The sequence below is a fragment of the Vicugna pacos genome, chromosome 21 (genome assembly GCF_048564905.1).
Source record: "Vicugna pacos chromosome 21, VicPac4, whole genome shotgun sequence".
Taxonomy (NCBI): Eukaryota; Metazoa; Chordata; class Mammalia; order Artiodactyla; family Camelidae; genus Vicugna; species Vicugna pacos.
Genome location: NC_133007.1, coordinates 33,016,209 through 33,041,264, shown reverse-complemented (window position 1 = coordinate 33,041,264; position 25,056 = coordinate 33,016,209). Strand labels below are relative to the sequence as shown.

The 25,056-nt window shown below is 60.7% G+C and overlaps 1 protein-coding gene across 5 annotated transcripts; it reads right to left on the bottom strand.

Annotated features, from left to right (window-relative positions):
- Positions 1–2,867: 2,867 nt before the first annotated feature.
- DPEP1 (dipeptidase 1) lies at positions 2,868–24,804 on the bottom strand. 5 transcript variants are annotated; one of them, XM_072946841.1, is made up of 11 exons: positions 24,744–24,804; positions 8,459–8,661; positions 5,094–5,226; positions 4,714–4,846; positions 4,482–4,632; positions 4,280–4,349; positions 3,863–4,039; positions 3,689–3,773; positions 3,541–3,616; positions 3,232–3,367; positions 2,868–3,158 (listed from the first exon to the last, which is right to left on the bottom strand). In XM_072946841.1, the coding sequence occupies exons 2-11, from the start codon at positions 8,560–8,562 to the stop codon at positions 2,991–2,993; spliced, it is 1,233 nt and encodes a 410-aa protein (XP_072802942.1). In that variant the 5' UTR covers positions 8,563–8,661; positions 24,744–24,804; the 3' UTR covers positions 2,868–2,990. The 5 variants fall into 5 exon arrangements, with proteins under 5 accessions (XP_072802942.1, XP_072802944.1, XP_072802945.1 ...); XM_072946843.1 differs by lacking the exon at positions 24,744–24,804 and adding an exon at positions 15,338–15,572; XM_072946844.1 differs by lacking the exon at positions 24,744–24,804 and adding an exon at positions 15,412–15,571.
- Between the last annotated feature and the right edge of the window lie 252 nt (positions 24,805–25,056).

Below are 25,056 nucleotides of genomic sequence, written 5' to 3'. Positions count from 1 at the left end.
CCCGTAGGCCCCCACTCCAGCTGGACCTCCCCCCTGCCAGCTGCCCCACCTAGCTCCCCAGTATAAGACGCCCAGTTCCAAGTCCAGGCGTGCCCACTGGTGGTCTGCATCCTCCGCCTACCACACCTCTGGAGGGCTCGGGCCCCGCAGGGGTGTCCTGTGTCTCCTCCAGGAGCCCAGAGTCTGTACTGAGGCCTCTCCTGTCACTGTAAATAATCGGGTGCCTTCCCTCGCTTGTCTGGCTCACCCTACCTTGTGGGCTCACACCGGCTACTTGAAGCCAGAGTGGCTGCTGGGAGAGTTGCCCTTGGCGAGCAGCGGCGGCAGCTCTCCCGACACGTGCTGGGCACCTAACAGAGCTTGGGACAGGCTGCAGTTTTCTAGTTTCCTAATTCCCGAAGTTTATTTCGTTTCTTGAAGCTTCCAGGGTTTGGGGTGGGGGAGTTGTTTGTTTTGCCAAAAGAAAAGGAATGTGCAGCAGACAGGAGCTCTGGGCGTCAGCCCCTCTGCGACATCCACTGAGGAGCGCTGCATGGTCAGTGCCGGCCAGAGGCCATCTGGCATCCTCACAGTAATGGCTCACATGGATGGAGATGGAGCGCTTTCCCTGGCTCACTGTGTTTGGTGCTTCCTAGACTTGAGCCCCTGCGCGTTCGTGCAGTAAGGTGTATGGGGTGCCCGGCACTCTGGACTGTGGCATGAGACCCAAAGTGCCACCTGGCTTTTTTTCCGTGATGCCGACCTCGCCCGGCTCCCTGGCCGTGGCCCCCAGTGGATGCAGAGCTCCTCGGAGATGCCGGGTTGGGGCAGAAGCCAAGTTTGCCTTTTCCTGGAATGCTGTTGTGAGTAAAAGTTGATTGCTGAGAACTTTCTCCATCTTCGCTCCGGAGCCTTGGGTGGCGTGGGAGCCTTAGCTGGGACCCTCAGTGTGCTCCACAGCCCCCCAGTAGGAGGTGAGCAGAGGTGCCTGAGGAGGACAGGAGGGGTCGTGGGAGGAATGCACACTCCCAGGCCCCTCAGACAGAGGGACTCAGATCCACAGTGTCAAGTTTTTATTTTGAAATAAGTGTAAACTTATGGAAAAGTTGCCAAGAACCCGGTTTCTGTGCACTCCCGCTGGCCAGCTTTCCTCACACCACTTCCTGGTTGACCGCACGTAACCGCCGAGTCAGGAAGCTGCCCTGATGTCACTAGCTCCCATTTCTTTGTCTCTGTGACCTGACAGTCTTGAGGCGTGCTGGCCAGTTACCTTGTACCCCTATGCATGGAAACCACGAGTCACCCTTAATCAGGTTCAGTCGGGACTCCCCCTCCTCGCTGGTAACTTCTTGGACAGTGAAAACCAGTCTTCAGGTCCTCACCTCCCTGCTGCCCACACAGAGCACTGCTGGCCACACCCCTTTCCAACCAGAGGACACTGTGCAGCCCCTGCTGTGGCCTCTCAGTGCCTCATCGGGTCATCCTTGGTCTCACCGACGCCCCCTTCACAGCAGCTGTTAGTGTCTATGGGAGTCAGTGGTTTGTGTTCCACAGAGCACTTCCCAGCCTGACTGTCTCATGGGTGTGCCAACCAGGACCAAGGTCCTAGAGCCAGAACCTCAGCCGTGACCCTGTGCGGCTCGTCCCCAGCCAGCCTGCCGACGTGACCACTTGCGGCTCCAGGCCTCCCTGTCCCTGCTCTGAGCGCGTCTGTTTGAACCAAGTCCTAGTCTGCTTTGTTCTTCACCTGCTTTGAGAATCGCTGAGGTGGGCCCTGCCCGGGGAGACGGCCCTCCAGGTGTGGCCTCCCTCAGTGGCCCAGGCTCCACCTGCCTGGTGCTCGCCTCTGTGGAGCCCGTTACCAGGACCACCAGGAAAGGCCTGAGCATCTGCCTCTCTGAGGTTGGAATGATAGGCGAGCAGAGGAATCCCCAGATCCAGATGGATTCACTTGAGGTGTGGCCTCTGGTGTGATTCCGTGCGCATGGGCTGGTATTTCTCATGGGAAAATACCTCCCGGTTAGCAGTTAGGCGTGCCCACCTGCGGCCTCCTGTAGCCCCACAGAAGAATCAGCTGTGGCGGGGAGAGGGGTCTGGGCAGGATTTGGCCACCTCAGGACAGAAACCCTCGACTTGCTTTTTTCTCCTGTACCATGAAATTGATCCAAGGGCCCACAGGTGTCCCTTCTGCTCACTTGAGATCTGCCTGGAGAGGGTGCCTGCTGGGAGCCAGAGGCGGGCCCACAACAGGCCCCCGACCCCGAGGCCACCAGTGGGGGCTCTCCTGCCCTCTCCGTTGTCTGCCCCCCACCCCATGAAGTCCCATCCAAAGGGACAGGCACCCAGGGGGTTCATGCTTCTTCACAGAGGACTCAGGAAAGCTAAGCAGAGGGGCGATCTCAGGGCCTCTGGTCTGGAAAGGAGCCGGCAGGGACATGTTGGGGGTCCTGTCATCTCCATACACCCACTGACTGACCAGGGGAAGGTACTGGGCCCCCTTGGGTAGCTCTGCCCTGCCGGCCCATGTTCGTGGTGTGTGAGGGGCCTTGCAGGGCTGGGCCCAGGAGAGCCCCTCGCTCCAGACCTTGCTTTCCTGTTAAGAGAGGCTGGGCCAGCAGCTGGGCTGTGGGCACATGCAGTGGGGAGTAGGGGGTGTGCATTAGTGTGAGGATGTGGGTGTCTAGGTGTGCACACGTGTGTGTGCGTATATGTGCCTGTGTACAGGTGGGAGGGTGGCAGCTGGACCTGGACTGTATTGTTCAAGACCCTCCCTCCTGTGATGTCCAGGCAAAGCCCTTTCCCGACCCTGACCCCTCTGGCCCTGACCTTCAGGACTCGGGCACTCCTGTGTGTGCGTGCCCAGCCAGGAGCCCCTCAAGGACACGCCCTCAAGAGTGAAAAGGCCAGTGCCTTTATTGAGCGTCCAGCTGTGCCTGGGCTTCGTGCTGCCCCCGGGGAGCCCAGGCGCCTGCTCGGGACGGGCGGGTCCGAGTGGACAGGTCCCCGGGGTGTCACAGAAGACCTTGGCAGAGGAGGAGGGGCACGAGGGAGGCCAGCAGGGCCCCCGGCTGAAGGTGTTTCCCAGAGGACTTGGAGTAGCCATACTGGGTCCTGCAGGAAGGCTCCAGCTGGGTCAGCGGAATCACCTCCTCCCCGGGAGCCTGTGTGTGATTGCTCACCTGGGGACAGACATGAGTTGGCTGCCTGCCTCCAGGGTGGGGGCGGTAATGGGGGTGGATGGCCCCTCCTCACCTGCTCCACTTCCTCAAAGACTCTCAGCAGGTTGTCAGCCAGGACGCCCCTAACCTCCGCCTCTGTCCACTTCCTCCTGAGCAGCTCTGCGACCAGGTCTGGGTACTTGGACACGTCCTCCAGCCCTGAGGGGAGCCTGAGGCAAGGGTGGAGAGGGCCCAGCTCTGCATCCAGGGGGGGTCGGGGCCTGGGTGCCTGTCCACCCCCATCCCAAGCCCCAGAATCTGGTGGAGCAGTTTTCCTCAGAACACGGCCCCCTCCTCCAGCCTCTCCTGACAAATTTATCACAGGATGCACGTCTCGCCTTACCTAGAAACACCGTCAAAGTCCCCACCAAAGCCCACGGCTCCGGCTCCTGCCACCGCCTTGATGTGGTCCAGGTGGTCTGCGGGGAGGTGGCACATGTGGTCCCACAAGAAGCCCCTGACCCACACTGCAGACGCTCAGGCCCACCCACCTGCAACTTGGGACAAGTTGGCCTCCGCTTTGCAGGAAACGTAGTCATTGTAGAAATTCACCATCACCAGGCTGCCTGTCTGCCTCTGCTCGGGGGAGGGGGAGAGGGGGGCTGTGGACGGGAGCAGCGAGGCACCGGGCCCACCCGGGGGCAGACTGTCGCCGCCGCCCTCACCACCAACTGGAGCACGTCGTCAGGCACGTTGCGCCGGTGCTGGCACAGCTGGTAGGCGGAGGAGTGGCTGAAGATGACGGGGGCCTTGGACAGCTGCAGGGCAGCCTTCATGGTGGCCACGGACACATGGGCCAAGTCTATGAGGACGCCCAGCCGGTTCATTTCCTTTATGACACTCTGAGGGGGACAGGGCTCAGGGGTCACGGCCGGTGCCCTGGGACCACACAGGCTGAGCTGCGCACACTCGGGGTCACAGCCTTCTGGGGTTTGTCACGGCCCCCTGAGAGGTCCAGGCTAGAGGCTGGCCCCGGGCTGGGCCAGGTGTTAACAAACCCTCCAGTGGTCTGCCAGCTGAGGAAACTCAGGTGACAAACCCAGTCCTGTCATCTGAGGGTGACCCTGGTCCCATCAACTCACCTGCCCGAACGATGACAGGCCTTGGCTCTGGGCCGTGTCAGTCCCCGTGTCCACCAGCCAGTTGTCGGCCCTGGGAGAGCAGACAGCGGGAGCCTGAGGGGCGAGGGGCGGAGTGGTCGTCCCAGCCCACCCGCTCCAGGACAGAGCAGGGCGGGGCCAGCATCGGCCCAGCCCACCCGGAGGCCCTCCTGGGGCTCCTTACCAGGGCGTGTTGCAGCTGTGGGTGAGGGTCAGGTACCGCATGCCCAGATGGTAGAGCGCCCGCAGGACAGCCAGGCTGCTGTCAATGGAGTGGCCACCCTCCACGCCAACCAAGCTGGCCACCTTGCCCTCCTGGAAGGCCTGCCGGATGCCTGCAAGGAGGGTGCCTGGGTGTCCGGGGAGCCGGCGCGTGGAGACTGGCAGCGTAGCGCCAGCAGGCTCTGGGGACCCACCTGTGCTGTTGGTGACACACACGAAGGTCTCAGGGTACAGTTGGCACATGCGGTGGACGACGTCGATCTGCTCCAGCGTCCTCTTCACGGCATCTTTGTTCTGGGTGTCGCAGGGTGTGTACGCAGACCAGAACTGCGGGGCCACAGAGGGGAGGGGCTGGGAGCTGAGGAGCCAGGCCCCAGGCCCCACCTCCCACACGCAGATGGGCCTCTGGTGTCCCTTCTGTCTTGGAAGCCTTCCGCACAGCTGAGTGGCTCTTGGAATCCCCTCTAAAGGCCCAGGGAGGTACGCTGCCACCAGGGAGCGGCAGCACGCTAGCCCAGAGCCACGGGAAGGGGCGATGGACTCCAGAGTAGTCACGCTCGGGGCCAGACTGTACCTGGCCCCCCACAAAGCCGGCCTTCAGCTTGGGGATGTTGGTGTGCGTGTGGGCTAGGCTGCTCAGGTTGGCCCTCGTGTCCAGGAGCTGATTGTTGAAGCTCTTGAGCAGCTGCCAGGGCAGGTCGTTGTGCCTGGAGGGGCCAGGAGGAGGGGCCGGGGCAGGTCAGGCCAGCCCCTCTGGACCTGGGCCCTTCGTACTCTCTCCCAGGCAGGCCACCCCTCTTCTCACAGGCTGAGGACAAACAGGGTCACCAGGGTGATTAAAGTCCTCTGAACACACCTGAGCACAGGTGAGCATCTCAGCTGGGCCCCACCCCCAGGCCAGGTAACTGAGCTGAGAGCCCTAAATGGGTAGGTCTTTCCCTGCGGAAGAGGGAGGGCAGATGCTTGCTTGGCTTTGAAGTCTTCTTGGGTGCAGGGTGCTGACTTGAAGTCACCTCCATGAACAAGGCTGGTTGACATGAGGGTAGCTGGGTGTACAGTTACACCCCTGCCGGATTTCAGAGACTGAACGTGAAATTCTCATGTTTGCAGGGAGAGGGTGGGGAAGTGTGGGGCGTGGCCTACCCTTGCGGGGCCTGGCATCCCCAGTCCATCCTCCTAGGGCGGCCGTGGGAGCAGGGCATCGGTGCAGGATTTAGGGGCCCCCAGGCCTTCTGCCGCCTCTGCCCCTGGGCACAGTCCTGCACCATTGCCGTCCTTCTGAGCCCCCAAAGGGCAGGCCCTCTGAGGGTTTCCCAGGGAGGGGAGTTCTCTAGGGGAGGAGGGGAAGGAAGAAGGGGCCAGGAAGGGGGAAAACGGGGACGGGGAGGGAGGAAAGCTGTCAGCAACCAGCGAGGGTCTTCCAGGACAGGACCCACAGAGCTGGGGCAGGTTCCTCCCTGGATCCAGGAACCGGCAGGCAGGGACCAGGAGTGGCCCCAAGGGGACAGACTTGATCCATGAGCTCCAGATGCTGGACGTGGCTTCAGCCCCTGGGGTCTCACTAGAGACGTAGGCCCAGCCCTGCCCCACCAGTCAGAACCTGGCTTTCACTAGCCTGCGCACACGCATGGGACATCCAGGGAGGTACCAGGTTGGACCCCTAACCTGGTGACAAGGGGTCTGTGAGGACAGCCTGGAGGAGGGCTCTTCTCCTACCGCGGGCCCTCCCGCCCTCCCTTCCCCAGCCCAGCAGCATGCCCAGTCTCTCGCCTTCTGGGCGCTGTCCCTGAAGCAAGACTTTACTCCTTTGCTCATCTGGGAAATCCAGCCCCACCCTCCAGCTGCTTCCGCTTTGCTCTTCCCTCCTCCTCCCAGCCTCTCTGCTCTTCGTTGGAACCCAAAGTAAGGGACAGCCGCCACCGCCACATTATGGTCAACACCGCCTGGAGCCTGGCAGAGCTCCTCTCCTTATCTGTGTGGCCAGGTACCAGCCTCAGCAGTGGCAGAGGCCCTGCCATCCTACTCAGAGAGGGGAGGGAGGGGAGGAGTCTGAGTGCTGGAAAGAGCTTCAAACGACAGCCAAACACATGCTTTGACCAGCTACGGCACACAGATGTGATGGCTGGAGTTGGTGCAGCGACGTTAAACTGTTAGGTAACTGTGGGAATGTTGGCAATACCATCGTGGAATGCTGGGCCAGGACTTCCTCCGGGCTTCTCTGTTGTTGAAGCTACTTACTTGGGTTTCTTACCAATAAGAGTAGCTAATACAAACTGGCTTGTATTCTTTCAGCCTAGTCTTAGCTTTCTAGCCCTTTGGACAATCCTAGATCCCCGAGTCCCAGCTTCCTGAGTATTCCTGGCTCTCTGGGCTCTTTGAGCCATCGTATGCCTCACATGGGCCTGGACAGCCCATAGCACCTAACCTCGGACCCCTCTCTCTGTGCCCAGCTGTCCCAAGTCCCCCAGAATGAAGGGACTCCTCCCTGGCTCATTCTGTTAGCATCTCCTGTCAGCCTCTGCTGGCCTGGGATGCCTAGTCCCTGGGTCCAGACCGTTCCTGCCAGATAGCAGGGGCTGCAGTATGGAAGCTGAGGGCAGGGGCTTCTGCAATCAACCTCCTGTGCCGGTGAGGGGACCCAGCCCTGCAGGGACCTCGAGAGACCGAGAGGGGAGAGCAAGGGGACAGGAGGACCAGGAGGAGAAGGGGAGTGATGGGGGGGTACTGAGGGAGGGAGGGACGGGGGGAGCTGCACCCTGACCCTTGACAGCAACTTCCTCCTCTAGGGCTGCACTCAGCTCGCTGAAAGTCCCATGTGACAAGGCACCTGTTTCCTCTGCTTTTCTTGCAGAGCTTCTGTCCAGCTAAGTTCAGGGGTGTTCCCCTAAACTTCCCAGCACCCAAGAGCCAGCATGCACCAGAGGCCACTCTGCTGGGCTGGATTCGGCCATGTGGAAAGAGCTGGAGGCTGGAATGTGTGCGCGGTGGGGGGGGGTCCTCCCAGGGCTCAGGAAGGCCCTGGAGGTGCAGAGGGAGGGGGCTGGATGCAGGGTGGGCAGGGCACTGAGGGGAGCGTCTTCGAAGGGCATGGCACAGCTGGGCGCCACGAGGGGCCGTGGGGGCCACCGGGAGGACCGGGCTGACCCCTGAGCTCAGTGGAGCCACAATGGTGGGGGTTCGAGCTGGAAGGACTGCAGCTGGGACTTGTGTCTCCAAGGCTCCATCTGGCTGCAGTGTTGAGACCTGACCTTGGGCCAGCAGAAGTAGGGGACAATCAGAGGCTCAGGCATGACTCTGCGCAGAAGGTGGGAGGGTAAGTGAAGGGGACAGGTGCTGCCAGCCTGGCTGTGACATCAGAGAAGGAGTGACAGCATGTCGCCAGGGTCTTGCCTGGAAGAGGGGCCATGGGAGCAGGTGCCCAGGAGCCGAGTCTGGGGCACAGAAGCATGATGTACCTCCAGGAGGCCCAGCCGGATGCGCAGCACCCGAGGGGGCTCACCCCGGCGGATGCAGGAGAGGGAGGGGCTGGACAAGAGGGCCTCAGGGTCAAGAGGACCAAGACGGGGGTCTTGGGGGCCCAGGGCAGACACCACCCTCACCTGCAGCTTCATTAGGGAGACTGAGGCCCCAAGAGGCAAGGCCCCAAGGTCCTCCGACCCCAGCACCCACTCTGAGCAGGGATCTGACCCCCATGGAGAGGCCGAGGACCATGGGGGCCCGGTCATTTCCGCCTTCCTGCTCCGTTCCCCACAGGCTCTCCTCTGCTGAAGCCTTTGGAGGCCCGAAGAGACCCCATGAAGAAGCTGAGGCAGCAAAAGGCAAAGCCACATGCAGCTGGGGAGGCTGTGCCGGCAGAGATGGCCACTCCTGTCCCAAGGCAAGGCACTGGAGCCTCGACCCCACCTCCCTGCTGGGCCCATCATAGCAGGGGCTGCTTACCCATCAATGGCAGGCGTGTCCTGCATGATCTGCACCGCCTGGTCCCGGAACTGGTCTGCAATGCAGATGGCCACCAGGGGCCAGAACCACCAGCTGGCCCACATGATCTGGTCCCCAGGAGCTGGCTTCCCCACCGGTCCTATGTGCCCTCCTGACTGGCTGTCCTGGCCAGGAGACAGGCAGAGGCCTTTGGTCCAGGTGACCTGTGGGAGCCCTCCTGTTTATCAGTAATCAGCACATTCCCTGCGAGGGCGCGAGGGAGGGTGGATGGGAGTTCCTGGACCCACCAAGGCTGGGCCAGGCAGAGGTGTGGCAGAGCGTGCTGACCCCAGGGCGGGGCTGGTGCCCAGGTCACAGAACAAGGCAGTAGAAGAGGCAGCTCAGGGAAAGTGGCCAACGGCACTGCTGTGTCCTGTTACCTCCCTGCCACCCCCAGGACCCGATGTGGGGGTTTCGGAGGTCTGCCAGCAAGATTCAGCAGTGAGTCCTTGAGTGGACCCCTGTGTTTGCCTGGGAAACAGTTCTGTGTCACTTCACATGGAAGACAGAGTGCGCCCACCACACCCTACCCCACCCCAGGGGTGGGGTGCCTGCGGCCCCTGGCATCACCGAGACCCACACTCCAGCTGCAGGCTCCTGGCCAAGCAGGTGGGACTCTGGGGCTTGGGGTCGGAAGCCTGGAGTGTCCGCACTTCCTTCAAGCTGGGGGTCTTTCTGGCCTTGTCATACACACTCAGGCCTGGGGGGCGGGGTGGGATTCTAAGAACCAGACGCCCAGGCAAGGCCAGGACGATGAGTCACGAATCCTGGTCCCAGGGCTGGGCCAGCATCCTGGGTTCTGGTGGACAGCTGGGCAGCCCAGCCCAGTCTGGATTCTCAGGGCTGCTGGGCCATGTGGACCTGCCCTGCGAAGCCTGGGTCACAGGCAGGTCCCCTCCCTGGCCCCCAGGACAGGCCCAGCTCCTGGCCCTTTCTCCAGCTTGGGACGGGAGGTCAGGTCATGGCCCAGCCCTGCCTCTGCCGTCTTTAGCCGAGTGTCCCGGTGCCTGGGCCTCAGCCTGTTTTCCTCCCGTGGAAAAGGCAGCCTGTGAAGGAGCATGAGCCCAAGGCCCACCTTCTCTCCCTCTGTCCACCGCGCACGCCAAGCAGGGGGCTCCTGGGCGTTCTCAGCGCCAGTCCCTGGGATCTGACCCCCACCACCACCCTGTGCAGGAGAGGTGCCCTCGATGGGTGGGGAACCCAGCGCTCCGGCCAGACTGCCTGGGGGCTGTACCCTCCACGTCCGGCGCCTGGAGCCCCTGGGACAGGTGCCCTCGCCGTGGGGACACCCGTCTGCCCTTCATGCCTTCCCTGTGGCCCCAGCACGTCCCTTCTTCTCTGAGCTCCACGCCCACTCCCCTTCCACACCTTGGCCTCGCTCTCGTGACCAGGACACTGCTCACGTGGTGACAATGCCATGTGCTCCCTGGAACCATCTTCATCGACACAGCCGTTAACACATGTCCACCTCACCAACGACTGCTGCTCCATTTTTCTCTGTGTTTTCAGCGTTTTTCCGGTTTACTGTTTGTTTCAGGGTTTTTTAAGCGTACCTTGTATTTTATTTCTCAGCCTCGTCTGAACACCTGTCTTTACACGTGACCATTTAAGTCACAGTTTAAGTCAGAATGAGAAGAGCAGTCGCCGCTTTCCTCTAAACGTGCTCTTTCTCGTGTTCCCCCCGATCTTGTTTTGCTGTTTTCTCAAGGTCACCTTGGTCCTCCTCCACCACAGCGAGGAGGCTCCTCTCCTGCCCCCCAAGGGGCTGCCCTCCCCCGAGCAGCAGTCACGTTTGCATCCGAATTGCTCTCGACACACAGGCCCTCACGCGAAGGGTGCATCCCACTGGGCACCGCGTTCCCTTGGGTGCGACCACACCTCTGTCCAGGCTCCTTGCTTCTCTGGTGCCATCTTCTCCTCTCTCGACGTGTCTGTTCTGCTTTCTTTGTCACTTGTCTGCGGCACTGTCTTGGGCCGTTTTCCCAGGAACAGTGGCATCCTGTGTGAAGTCACGTGTCCCTGCTCTCGAGGCTGACGAGCCGCCTTCCAGCCGTGATGCCCCGCATGGCCCAGCTCCTCTCTGAGTGGGCGGTCCCTCCTTGTCCACGAGGTCTGAACCCCACACCCTTCCCCAGACAGCGCCACATGTTTGTGTTTGTAAACCTGCCTGATCCTTGGCTTTGACCTGCTTTTCGTTTTAAATTCAGAATTCACTTAATTGCTTAAACATTTGTAAGTTGTCTGGTCGTGCCTGTGTAATACATGATCAGCTTAACAGCCAAGTAGCAGGGGGGACTTAGAGCCCCCCCAGCCTGCTTCCTGGTGGGAGGGGTGCATGGCTGAGAAGGGGCTTCCTCCCTGCACCCTCCTCCTGGGGATGCAGTCTGAGTCCCAGCACCAAAAGTGGAGGCTGCGGAGTGATGCCCGCACCTCGGGCGTGAATTTCAAAGCCGGGACACGAGGAACCTCACTCATGGGGCAAATAGGATTTTAAAAAATTTTTTTTCTGGGGGGTAAGGTAATTAGGTTTATTTATTTATTCAATTATTTATTCATTTTAACAGAGGTGCTGGGGCTTGAACCCAGGACCTTGTGCATGCTAGGCACACACTCTACCACTGAGCTACACCCTCCCCACTTTTAAATAGCACTTTAATGCAATATTTTTAAAATTCAAAACTTCCTGCCCCAAAAATCCATGGCGAACAAAACATGAAACTTTCCAGGAAAGACAAGACTGGTGTTCTGACTTTTCCTTCTGCCCCTGGCTCCAGCGTGATTCCACAGGGCGCTGGCCTCCCCGGGGACATCCAAGTTCAGTTTGCTAACTTCAGCTGCAGGTGGTTCCTGCCAGGTGGTGACAGAGAACATTTCTAGGACCTAGGCTGCGGGTGTGACCACACTTCCTCCGGTGCCCCTGGGAGGAGAGGAGTCAAGGCCACTTGGCTACACCCCACGGCGGCCTGGGCATCCTTGTGCAAACATTGGAAGAGTCCAGGACGATGGCCCTGGAACATCGCCCGGAGGAGGGGCCCAAGGACACACCTAGGAGGCCGGCTCCAGGGGATCCTAAACTGTCCCTGACTCACATCCTGCGGCGTGGCCAGGTGGCCTCGGGGTCAGATTTCCCAGGCTCTGCAACTGTCTATAAACAGAGTTCATCGTGGTCCCTATAGCCCAGCAGTCCTGTTGGAGCCTTAACCTCGGAACCACTCAGAACCGCCCCACGGGTCAGGCACCCCCATCCCTGAAGCCTGTTCGCCACAGTGTGGTCTGACTGCTCGTCCTGGACATTCCGTTGCCTTTTTCTCTTCCACAGGGAGCTGACGTCACGTTCCCACCACCTTCCAAGCTCTGTGCCTCACACCTGCCTTTGGATCTGTGTTTTCCCGAATTTCTGCCCCAAGTCTTCCTCCTTCCGGTTTACGTTCTTGCCTGCTGGAGCTAGTCCTGGCGCCACTGCCCAGCAGTGGGGGTGTGGCGGCCGTTCGCGGAGCCTGGGGGAGTTTGCACGTGACGCTGCTGTGCCCTCAGAGCTGCTCAGCAGGTGTGCTGCCTGCAGACCATCTTCTCCGGAGCCTGGAGGCCCCAGGGCGTCCACACCCTTGTTGCGGGGAGTCCAGTTCTCTGTAGGGGGCAGGCCGCTTTCTCTCCGTGAGCTCCCCAGGTCAGCTCTTGCTCCTCGGGCTCTGCAGTTTCTCAGGGACGGGCCTTAGCTGGAGACCTTTTCATCCAAGCTCCACACTAACCGGCTGGAGGTCTCCCAGCCTTTGGTCCAGGGAGCGCCCTCGAACCCCTTGCCTCCGGCTGCCTCCCCTCCCTCCCTGGGGCTGCTGTCAGTCAAGGGCTGGACCCCCAGGGGTCCTCTTTGTCTCTTGTGTTTTTCTCTCCTGTTTTAGGTTTTCTTGTGCTGCTGTTCTACGGATTTATGAATAGAATAGGAATTCTGTTTTTTTAATTTATGCCGTGAGTTTCCTCAGTTCTGACTCCCGGCACTTCTACATGACTTCCCCCAGGATTTATACACTTAGTCTCCCAAGAATGCTTTCCTAAGTGTTTGGTTTTGGTTTTCTCCCTCTGTGCCCTGTGCCGCTGTGGAAGCAATATTGTCTAACATCTGTTAGAAATTTTGTTTTCTTTTATTGTCTTCTGTTTCCTGGACGACAGTGTTCCCTCTGAACGCTTTTTCCCATCGTTCATCGAGACCTGCTGTCGGGGTGCGGGCTCCCCACACCGCCTGCGAGCTTTGACTTCGTGTTTAATGTTGAAGGACACAGAGCAGCCTCCCAGCCTCAGGCTTTGTGTGAGATGAACGGGGGTGGGGGTCGACATTACGGTGGGATCTCTTAATGCCAGAATTTGGCACAAGCACTTTCGACAGCAACTACTGTCGAAATCAGGAAATACTTTAAGGGAAGGACCTCCTGGTATTTTTCCCTCCAGAGTAAGTCTGGCTGTGGGCCAGCAGGGTTGTGCATCTGCGTAAGAGGGCTCTGGGGGTCCGCTACCCACCGTCCAGCTGCTGACAACCCAGCCTCCGGCGTGTCCCTCACCTCCACCCACTCCTGCCATGTGTGAGCTGGGCTCCTCTCTGGTCTTAGCTAGGCGGCTGCCCCCGCAGCCCCTCCGTGAACGTTCCGACGGGCTCCCTTACTCCGCTCCATCCGATTTCTCAGTCCCCGAAATGGGCTGAGATCCCCCGGCCGAGGCCGCCTCCCTTCATCCTGTGGGTTCTGCCTGAGCCCTTGCTCCCACCTGAAAGGATGCTCAGGCCAAGTCCCTGCCCCGGGCCGACCTTCTGACCCAGAGGACGCGGTTGGGTGGTGTCTCCAGAAGACTCCCTCAGCCTTACTGCTTCTCATTCCTGTTCCATCCGCTTGCGCGGGAGGCCACGTGTGGCCCCAGCTCCCATGTGGTCCTGTCCTGTGAGGCTCAGCGAGCAAGAGGGCCTGGCCGGTACGTCTGGCTCTGGAGGTCCACTCTCAGGAGAGCAGTCAGGAGACCCACTCGTGCTTTGCTAAAAGCACAGCAGTCCTGGGTTTTCTGGTGGTGTCTCCCCACCACGTGCCCTCCTAGCATCCATCAGGGAGCAAGGGCGTGGCTGGCTCGACCCACAGAGAGAAGGCGGCAGGTGCAATCTCTGGGCTCTGTCCTAGCACCCCACCCCGGGAACCTGGCCACCGGCCCAGCTCGGCCCAGCTGACAGCTGGACGCTGGCTTGCAGGTGACAGCTGAAGCCAGGCTCTGTGGGCCAGAGACCAGCTGGAATGAGAGTCCGGCCGGTGGTTGCTGCGCTGGCTGTGGGGTCCTAGGATGGTCTGTCATGCAGCCGCAGAGAACTGACCGGGGCTGTCCTCCCGTCCCAGGCTCCCGTGTCTGTGATGGGGGTGGGGCACCCTAACCTCGTCCGGCTGCTGGAGGAGCACGACCATCATCTTCCACCCCAGCCCTTCTGCCTGCCCCATGTGCCGCGTTAGTGCAGAGACATCTCCGGGGATGGACGCCAAGGACGGACGCTCCCCCGCTCAGGTACCTGGGAGGACGTCGGAGCCTGTCTCAAACTCTGCTTTCAGGAGTGCCCTTCATGCTGTGCCTTAAATCGCCATCACTTATTTAAATAAAGACAGTAATTATTAACTGGAAAAATCAACATCACTTGCCATAAACAGAGGGAACACGGTGAAAATAAGCACAAAAACGGAAGAGTGCTGTTACAGTTCAGCCAGGCCCACAGGGCAGGGGCCGAGAAGAGACCCAGCAGACAGCTTCGTGTCCAGGGAGCAGCCTGGAGCTCGGCGAGGACTGTTCCACCAAAACTGTGCCGTGTTAGGCGCTCGAGGAAGCCCCTCTCACCAAGGCTTCACTTGCACTCCCGCCCCCCGTGGGCTAGTCCCAGGTCAGGACACAGCCCACAGCAGCACGGAGGTCCCGAATCCATGACACCCCCTCCCTTAAGAACACACACGCTATGGTGCAGCAGCAACACACACAGAGAAACACGCAAACACAGCTAACCACACACCCACCCCAGCCACAGAGCACACCCACATCCACACACAGTTATACAGATGCACACACAACCACGCACATGCAAAGACGCCCACACCTCAGACACCAACGTAGCCAACACAGACCTCCCCCACGTCCACATCTGCACCGTGGAGACCTACCTACCCGTGACCCACACCATGCACACGCCTGCACGTGAACGTCCCAGACCTGCGTGTGCAGACACACTCACGCAGACTTGTGCACAGGTAAGCACACCTGCACTCGCAGACGCAGACGTGCATGCGTGGACACGCACACGAGCATGAGGCGCCAGCACCGACACGCAGCACGAGCCCACAGACATGGCTCTCAGTCTCGCTGGCCTGTCCTCTTGCGGGTACAGCCGCATGTCTTGTCACACACACACTTAGCCTTTTCCCTGTCATCACTGTGCCACCTGGGGGCCTGTAGCCCTGCCCTCAGCCCCATGCAGGGCACACAGAAGGCCCAGACCAGGCTACATCTGCACTGGGGTGTCCCCAGGCCCAGACATGAGGCCTCCACCCAGACCTCTGCCCCCAAATCCTCGCTCCCCAGTGTGCTCGCGGAGGACACACTGTCTACCCAGCTGCCAGGAGCTGCCCCCCCTTCCTTCCCTGCCGCCCACTCTCCCAGGGCACCGCACGGCCCCCCTGCTGCCCCCACCGCTCTGAGCCCTGTGACCTCCTCCTAAGCAGCAGCAGGTCCCCAAGGTGCTCCCACAAGGCCCTCCAACTGCCCTGAGCACCCGGAGCCCCAGCCCATCAAGGCCTCCCCTCCCAGCCCACGAGGCGCTCCCCTGCTGGGCACCTGGTGAGCTTGTCTCTGCTCGGTTCAAGCTCAGTCTCGCTGGGCACACAGCAGGTGCTCACTGATGCAGGTACCTGCAGCACTCCATTCCCAGGCGGCTCTTCAGCGCTGGGAGGAGACGGGCTCCCTATGCTCCCCAGGACGGCGGGCGGGGCAGGTGCAGCCCCGGGCTCCGCTCAGGGCCACGAGGCCTGGAGGTTTGTTTCTGTTTTTCTCAAATTCCATCCCTCCCCTGAGTTCTGCAGTCAGCCGCCCTGCACACAAAGCAAGTCCCCCAGGGGCCTTCATTGCACGCCTCGGAGAGCAGAGAGAGCAGAACGAGGGGCTTAATGCCTCACACGTGTCAGCTGGTTCTGGTTTCCGCAGACACACCACACAGGCACACACTCAGCCCGCCAGCTGTCTGGGTCTGGGCGCCCTCTGACCCCCAGGCTGGGCCTCGGGCCCAGGGCAGGCAGGGTGGGGCTGGGTGACAGGCAATCGGGGTCCCCAGACAATAACGCAGGGGTTCTCTCAGGCGAGCTGTTGGCATCCGGTGGGGGTGCTGAGTGAGGAGTCATAGGGGAGGAGGCTGATGGAGGACACCTGGGGCCCTGAGCCCCTCCCGCCAAGGCCCCGGCACCCATGGGTGGCGGTCGGCTGGGCACCTCTGGACCTGGGGATTCCAACCCACGTGCTTTCTCTCCGGCCCTGCCCCCTGCCCACCACCTTCATTCCCTGGGGGCGAGCGTGACATGTCCCAGGGCCAGAAAGCATTCTGTCTCTCCCGCCTGGCCCGGAGTCAGGGGGCCCCGGTTCTATGTGGGTAACATTCCCGCTACAGGGGATCAGAAGCAGTCAGGGATCGGAATGTCCTCTGGCAGACACACGGGATTTTCAAAACCAGGGCGAGGTCTGTGTGGAGACCCGGCCCAGCTGGGGCCTGGCTTCACTAATTGGTTTCAGGATTCTGAGGTTAGGGTAGGGCGGCACACCCTGGTGGACTCCAGCGGGCCACAGGCTGTCCCACCCCCATGCAGGGAGGGGGACACATGGCAAGGCCACCCTGGGTCCCAGCAGCCCGGGTTGGGGCACAGTGGGGGGTGCACAGCCCCCCGCCCCGGCCCAGGACACAGTGGGGGGTGGACAGCCCCCACCGGCCCACCTTGCCCAGGCTGTGGGACCTATGCTCCCCCCTGGGCCTCAGTCAGGGCCCTGTCATGGGTTCAGATGCCAGACCTGGGAGGAGGGGGTAGGTGGGGGGTGCTCTCCCACCTCAGAGTTTAAGGGGGATCTAGAGTGAGACGGGGTCTCTGATGGGCAGGGCTCCGAGGACAGGCCCCAAGCCAAGCCCTGGAGTAAGTCAACTCCCTTGGCCCTCCCTGCCCCTGGCGGGCTGGCCTGTTTGCAGGCAGGCAGGGCAGGGGCCCGGGAGTAGGGCTGGGGCAGGGAGAAAAAGGTGTGAGTGTTCTTTGGACACCCAGACCAGGGTCTGGTGGACACACGGGACCCCGCCACTCTGGGGCCACAAAGGGCAGAGAGCAGAACTCCCCTACAGCGTCTGCCCAGGGCCCTGACGTCACCAGAAACAACATTAGGGGCCGCCAGAAGGGCAGGAGGCACTGAGGACCAGGAGTGAGGAAGAAAGATTTCCACTTTTAATGTCATTACTTTTTAGTCTGTTTGAAATTTTTAGCATGTGCAGTAAAATGGAAACGTCAACTTGATTAAAAAGAAAAAGAGGGTTCAAGGGGCCTCCCACTCTGCACAGAGACGGGGGTTGGGATCCCCACCGACTCTGGGCACCTCAGGGCCCCGGAGCAGCCCTGAGCCCTGCCGACCTGGGTGTCAGGTGAGACCTGGCAGCGGTGCTCGGACTCCCGGGACCCGACCGTGGGCCGGCAAGGAGACGTCACCACCCACCCCAGGCTGGCCGCCAGGGCCCAAGAAACGCCAGCACCACGTGCAGTTTGGCACTGCTGTCGCCGCCCTGAAATTCCTAGATTTGTCCTTGACGTGTTTCATAAGGAAGTCGATGGGCAGGGACGGGCATCCCCCTGCTGCCCCTACCCAGAATGCACGCCTCTGCGGTCGGGCGGGGTTTCTCCTAGTCGGTGTATTGTCCCTGGAGGCTCCACCCTCACTCCCTGCGCTGCCCTCAGCTTCTAGGACCAGTCAGGCCCACGGGGAGCGTGCGGCACAGCCCCTGGCCCGGCCTCGGGGACCACAGCGGCCAGGTGGTTTCGGTTGGCTCTGGGCTCCTCCCAGGCAGGCCCCCTGCGTCCACACTGTCAGCCACGGGACTGAGGTCCTGTCAGGGACACTAGGTTTCCAGTTTAGTTGTTGACTCCTGCATTTGAGCATAGGAGACACTGTAGGAAAATTTCGAGAGCGCCTGCTGGGGCCTGTCCCAGGCTGGGGGTGCAGCCCTAGGGGGGCTCATGGCAATTCTGAGGCCAGCGAGTGCTGGACCAGCAGGCGCAGGAGACCCTGCTGTGGGCACCTCCTCCTTGCCAGCGGCTCCCCCAGCCCCACCCTGGCACAGGCCCACCGTCCAGGGCACCGCCCTGTGTCCAGCCCCTGTCCCAGCACAGTGACAGACAGCCCCTGGCCTGGCCCTCCTGTGCAGAGCAGTGTGGCCGCTGGGCTGGGCGGGGGCCGGGCGGGCTAGGGCCCCCCACTGGGGCTGGCCTTGTCCCCTGAACTGTACACGGGGACACTCAGGATTTGAAGGAGATCCTCCTAGGAAAATACTAGAGGTCTCTTAAGCTCCGTGTGTGGGGTCCTGTGTCCCTTCTGTGAAATGGGCCTGGAGCCCCGAGCTTGGCCTGAGGCCAGTGGACACGCTGGGGCGAGGCCAGGGCCTCGGGTCCCCCTTGGGGCTGCCTGCGGTCCTCAGACCCACAGCCCTGGGCAAGGGCCCCAGGTGGCACCAACACTGCTGCCCTCTGCTGGCTGGGTGGGGTCCCACACTGTGGCCCGGAGGCCCCTCTGAGGGTCGGTGGGGCTGCTCAGGGGCTGCAGAAGCTGAGGCTAGGGCTGTGCACACCCAGGCCGCATGGCTCAGAGCCGGGACTCGAGCCCAGGCCAAGGGTCCTGGAGGCTCCAGAGTGGTGTGTCCACTATTATCACCTCCCTGTTTTGAACGACCCAGAACGGCCCAGGCCTCCCAGGCCCACTCTGTCCCCAGGGAGCCAGGAGCCCTTGGTCCCACAGTCTGAGGCTGCCCTCCAGGCTGGCCTCTCAGAACTGCCCCGGGGGTGCTGTCATCAGATGTGGCCCGACTTCACTTCCTGGACGCAGAAGGGACCCTCGTCCCCACCCCTCACCTTCCCCGTCTCCAGAGCTGTGAACCCACATGCAGGACTGGATTCACCAGAAAGTCAGGAGACTGGGGGCTGGACGGGGCCACATCGGGGGGGACAGCTGCACGTTGTGGGGCACCAGATGCCCTCTCCCGCAGTGGCACCAAGCCACCACCTCCCTGGGCTGGACACAGGCCCGCGATGATTCACTGACTCTCAGGGGAGACACTACACGTGTTCCCTCCCCCATGAAGGTGGCTCTGTGGGATAAAAGGGGTGTGGATTCCAAGCTCCCAGGGCCCAGGCAGGGCCCCCCCAAGCCGGTCCAGCACAACCCCGCAGTGCCCAGCGCCCCCTCCCTAGGATGTCCCATGACCCTCCTGAAAGGCCCTTCCTGTGGCGCGTAGGGAGTTAAACTTTGTCACCTCTCAGTGGCTGTGACAGCAGTGTCCACAGAAAGGAGGGGACTGAGTGAGGGAAAAGATAACGGACACAGGCCCCTTGTAAGATTGTTAATCTTTAAACCATTGTTTACCTTGTGAGATAAAATCCAAGACCCTAACTGGTGAAAGGGGAAGCTGACCGCGCCCCGTCTCAAGGAGGAGGCAAGACCGGCCCAGGTGGGACACCTCCTCAGAGGGTCCTGAGCCCCAGCTTCGAGCCCTGCGGCCCACGTAGGCAAAAGGGGGAAGCGGAATAGAGGAGACGCCTCTGTGTTAGATGCAGAGATTACAGCCCACCAGTACTTCGTGCTGCTGCCGCAAGACAGGCTGTGCCGACGGGGAGCAGAACGCTCTGAGCTTTCCCTGAGAATCAGAAAAGCCTCCTCGTCGGCCCAGACCGGCTCCTGCGGGAAAAGCCCACTTTGACTCATTCACACACTTATCTACTCCTTCCTTCCTTCAACAAACCCTCTCCACCTGCTGGCAGGACCGCGGTGGGCAGGGCAGCCAGCAGGCAGCCAAGCAGAATTCCAGAACAGGAAGGCTTCCTGGAGGAAGGGGACAAGCTAGCTGAATCTGGAAGGGCGAGTAGCAGGTGAGGAACGTTCTAGACAGAAGACAGCAGGGATGAGGAGAGGAAAGCCAGAGCGGCCGGCAAGGGCCTCACCAGCCTCAGGGCGTCTGGACCTCGACCTAAAGACCACAGCAGGCGGAGCGATTCACAGTCCAGGCACAGAGAAATGCTGGGAGCCCCAGTCTCCTCGAAAGCCGAGGGGCTGACTACAGCTCTGCCACCTGGGATTGCACGTCGCCCAGCTATGCCCTGCCAAGCCCAGGCACCAGCCACCTCCCCTCCTGACAGCGCCTCCCTGGGTGGCAGACCCCCAGCCCCCGGCAGCCCCTTGGCCCCCAGCCCACTCACCCTCACCGTGGCCTCTGAGATGGTGCCGGCTTCTCCCCAGCCAGGCACGCCTGGGCTGGACGAGCTCACTGCCGGGACCTCGCAGCTGCGCTGGCCCCACCGGCCACCTGCCTCTCCTCCCAGGCCTCTCCCAGGAAGATAAAAATGCCCCATTTCCGCCCCAAGAAGCCAGGTTCTCTAAAGCCGGAGAGGCGAGGGGAGGGGAGGGGAGATCAGTGAGGAGGGGAACGGGAGCTGCTGTGCCAAGAAGCTGTCCCCTCTCCTCTCAGCCTCCCGGCGCCCTTCCACCCGCTCCCAGTGTCCGGCCGGCTGCCCAGGGGACAGGAGAGGACATATCTCGTCCCGCTGGTGCTGTCTGCCTCATCCAGCTTCACAAGGGCAGACCTTAGAGACAGCCCCACACAGGCACCCGCCAGCCTCCTTCATTCGTTTTACTGTACGTTTTACCTGCGGGAATCTGACAGATACACCAAGAAGCGTGTGAGACATTCAGGTGCCTCCGCAGACGTTCACAACAGCCGAAAAGTGGCAGCAACCCCAAGCCCATCGGCTGAGGAAGAGGCAAATGAAGTCCAGCCGCACAGGGACTGTTGTTTCGCCACAAAAAGGAAGGAAACGGGCTCACACTCTAACACGAATGAGCCTGGCAAAGGCGATGCTCAGTGAAGGAAGGGGGGCGCAAAAGGCGCACGGTGTGAGCCCACGGACATGAAACGCCCCGAACAGGCGAGTCCACAGAGGCAGGAGGCAGCTTGCCGCCACCAGAGCCATGGGGTGCGGAGGACTGACGGGCGCCAGGGTTCTACTCGGGACAGTGAAAATGTTCCAAAGGTTGACTAGTGCGATGACCGCACAACTCCGAATGCGCTAAAACCCACTGAGCTGGACACACGAAAGGGGTGAGTTTTATGGCATGTGACAATATCTCAATAAAGCTATTAAAAATGTATGTACAGCGTGGTGACTTACAGCAATGGGGCCTCTGCCCACGTCCACGGGCAGTCCCAGCCCCTGGGACCCTGTGGCTCTTCCACCTACCACTCCCTCACCGCACTTCCCGCCAGGGTTTCACGGGGCTGCTCCTGGTTTTCACTGCTGTGCAGTCCTTCACCGGCCGGCCTGCCTCCAGCTCGGGGCCCTCGGTGCGTGGCAGGCGGTATTTTCCCCCAGTAACTCAACCGGCCTTGGCCCTCCCTCCACTGGGGGTGGTATCTGGCGCTCTGCCTGAGTCTGTGATCTGCCTGTGGACAATGGGGTGTGGTCGAGGTGACACCAAATGTTTCTGATGCAGGGTCTGAGCGGTGGACTGAATGTCTGGGTCTCCCCGGAATTCATGTGTCAAATCCCTGATTCCCAGTGTGGCGGCTTCAGGAGGTGGGGTCCTTGGGGTGATTAAGTCAAGAGGATGGAACCCTCTTGAAATGGTCAGTGTCCTTGTAATAGACCAGAGAGAGAAGATAGCCCTGCACCGCACGAGAGCGGAGTGGGAAGGCAGGTGTCTTCACCCCAGCAGGTGGGTCCCCACCGGACACCGCACCTCCAGCCCCCGGGCCTGTGAGCCATCGCTCTCTGTTGCTTTAGCCCCCCAGTCCCCAAGTCTGTTTCAGCCACCACTCAGTCCAGGACGGCGTGTACCTTGTCCACTGACACTCTTGCTCTCGGCTCTGGTGGTCCCCTACTGAGGCCCAGCCCTCGCCCCTCAATCACGGGTCTGTGAGCGCATAACAGGGCTGTTGTAAGTGCTGAGTTTGGGGTAGTTCTCACACAGCAATGCTAACAGATGGGGCCGTTTCTGCCCCGGCTCTGGTGAACGTCTCCGGGGCACGTGTGCACACCTGCTCAGGTCCAGTGCGTCTGCCACTCGGGTGGACACTGCCAGGCCCAGGCTGCCCTCCACGGCACTGGGCCGCTGCGAAGCCTCCCGCTGTGGGCAAGCCCAGGGCACACTCATCACAGGGTCCCCAGAGATCAGAGGAGGCTTGCCCTGCAAATTCTCTTGGAAGATACACTCCAAGAACTGCAGTTACTGGGTCAGAGGTCATGTGACTTTTACAGCAGTTCCGGGAACGCAGCCCAATTGCCTTCAAAGACACTGCTTCCCCCGACCAGGCCCATGAGCCCCATGCCTACTGCCACCTCATCTGGGTTAGGACTTCAACACACGGATGGGGGCACAAACGTTCGGGGCACAGCAGATGACATGCAGCTGTGTCTCAACAGAGCCGTCACCACAACAGTGCAGGGAGCCCCCTGACCTCCATCTGTAGGTGACACACGCAACGTGGACGAAGGTCGTGCATGGGAAGAATCCAGAAGGGTGCTGTGCGTTAGTCCCTGGGTGACGCAGGCTGTGGACTGGGAGGGCCCAAGGGAAGTGTCTGGGTGGACAGAAACACGTCACATCTCATCTATGTAGCGACTGCAGACATGTGAGCAAGTGAAATTCAGCAGACTGGACTTTTTGAGCTGATGGAAACAATATTAGTATCTGTTCGAAACTTCACTGGCCAGGGTGGAGGCCTGTGCGGAAGGGGTCTCAGAGGAGCCTGGCTGGTGTTTGGTCAGGGAGGAAGGCTCGGGGGCAGGAGCAATGCTGCGTCCACCCTGGTCACTCTTGGGTGCCCAAGAGCCCAAGCGTCAGACCCCAGGCTCCAGGAGAGGGCTCGGCAGGAGACCCATGGGCACCCCGCCCCAAGCTGCCTGGCCCCTTTCCTGCAGGCCCAGCAAGCTGGCCCCAGGTTGGCCGGCCGATTGCTTGTAGGGTAAACTAACAACAGGGGTTCCACCTCAGCAGCGGCTCTGCCCACGGGGTGTGTGGCTTGACAGCAAGCCTTGAGCTGACGGGACTGATGCTGCCTTGCACACCAAGGCCTGGGATGGTGAACCCTCCTCCCAGGGTGTAAGAGGCCCTCAGCCCAGCCAAAGGTCCCCAACTCTCTCCCCACCTCTTCGCCTGGCTGACTGTAATTTTCCCTCGTCCTTCCAGTCTCATCTAGTTGCTATCACCTCCGGGAAGTCTTTGCTTTCACCATTAGTGGGGGTTCACTGCCTCCCGCGACCCCACTGACCCTGCAGTTCCCTCAGACTCCTTGGTGAGGGTCTGCTGCTGTGGCCGGACCCCACTCACGCATAAGCCCCTGCAGTCAGGGGCAACATTTGTCTTGCCCACAACCACATCTCTAGGCCAGGCACAAAGTGTATGCCCCAGAAGCAGTAGCGGATGGACTGCTAACAGCCTGTGCCCACTTTATCGTGTGGGAAGACTGAGGCTGCTTTTCATCCACCTAATGTCCAAAAGTGAGGGACGGGAGTGGGGGATGAAACCGTTGATTTTCCTCCGGGATACGCGCCATGCTGCAGAACAGACGTGGCGGATGCGGGCTGACCCGCCACAACTCGCTGCCCCGCTGAGAACACACGAGAGTAGCCGGTATATGGAAGCAGTGGCGCATCGAACCAGTGGGCTTTTAAAGCATCGTGTTGAGAAAGGACAGAGCCGTCTGAAAAAAGGCCAGGTTGGACACCCTGCCTCACAGTCTACAAACACTGCCGATCAACGTCTCGCTCGATGCCAGAAGTCAGAAAGCACTGGAAGGAAAATCAGAGGGCGGCAGAGAGAAGCACGGACACGGCCTCGCCAGCAGCCACAGCAGAGGGTACAGAGCCAGCGACAAGCAGGAAGAGGTACTTCTGCATCCTGCAGACGGAGCTCCTTCAAATCGTTTTTCAAAGAAGCAACTCAACAGAAAAACAGGCAAAGGGCATGAACGAAAAGATGACACAGTAACAAACAAACGCCCTGAACCTCACTCGAGTGAGAAAAAGGCAACGAAACCACGGCAAGGTCCCGTTCTGGGACCAGCCTGAGCGGTAAACTTCAAAAGTCAGTGAAAATCAAACCTGCATCTGCCCTTTGAGCGAGGTCGCCCCCTCTGGGAAATGGCCCCACAGACACAGCGCACACACACGAGGACGCCTCTCTGCCCCAGGAGTCCCCGCTCGAGCCCACCTGGGCGAGGAGCCTACAAACTGAGGTGTTCGCTGCAGCTGTTAAGAAGTGGGGGGAGGGCAGAGCCCAGTGGTAGCACGCGCGCTTAGCGGGCACAGGGTCCTGCACGTCCACTAAAAATACATACATAAATACATGAACCTAATTACCTCCCCCCCCAAAAAGAAATGGGGAGGCTCTCTGTACACCGACAAGCAGACGTCTGCAGGGCCGGGGGGCCATCACAGCTTCCCACGACTCCTGTATGTTTGCACCATGTGCGTTTACCACACTCACTACCTACAATAAATACATTTTTTTAATTAGGAAAAGTCATGGTTTCAGAATTCTGTTCCTGAGACCAATAGAGAAGCCAGCGCCGAGAGCCCCCCACCCCCCGCACTGCACTTTGTATCAGGAGAGCAACGCTGGATCCCCAGGTGCCATCTAGTTAATCATCCTTAAGAAGAGGCTACAGACTCTTCGTCCAGTGGGGTGGGGGTCTATCCCTCCCCTCCCTCTCCTCCTGGGCAGAGTCCACACTCAGGAGGCTGGGGGTGGGGCGTTGGGAGGCCCCCTCTGTGATCTGGCACCAGATGCAGATTCCAGCTCGGGGCCACTGGCCGGCCTGCGTGGGGGAGCGGTGGTGTCCACGGCGGGGCAGCCAGGAGGAGCATTGTGTGGTGAGCGGGGGCTCAGGCTGTGGGGGTGCCTGGGAGCGGCAGAGGCCTTCACAGGGACCCTAGATCGAGGGAACACATTCACGTACCTGGGCTTGTGGCTTTACGGAGGGCTGTTCGTTTCCAGGGGCGTCAGGCAGAACTAAAAGAGGCCACCTTACCCCTTTCCGCAGGCTCTCAGGGCCGATCACTCCCCTGCTGAGCTGTGTAAATAAATACTTTGTATAAATGCTCCTTAAATGTTTGGTCAGCACAGGTATGGTCTTGTGTTTAGGGTGCGTTCAATGTTGAGCGTAAACATTTAAAACCCCCGCTTCTCCTCCTTGGAACAAAACTGCCCACTGCAGGGCTGCCCTCTTTAATTTTGATTTTTGCGTTTGCCTCTTTTGTTTTGAAAGGGTA

Bases quoted from the DNA above. Each gene is read 5' to 3' on its own strand.
- DPEP1 (XM_072946840.1), bottom strand. From the start codon at position 9,988: ATGGAGCAGCAGTCGTTGGTGAGGTGGACATGTGTTAACGGCTGTGTC. The intron at 4,040-4,279 runs GTGAGTTGATGG...TGTCCCCCTCAG, and splicing joins GCCTGTCATCGTTCGGGCAG to AGTGTCATAAAGGAAATGAA. The intron at 3,617-3,688 runs GTGGGTGGGCCT...ACCTCCCCGCAG, and splicing joins CAACTTGTCCCAAGTTGCAG to ACCACCTGGACCACATCAAG.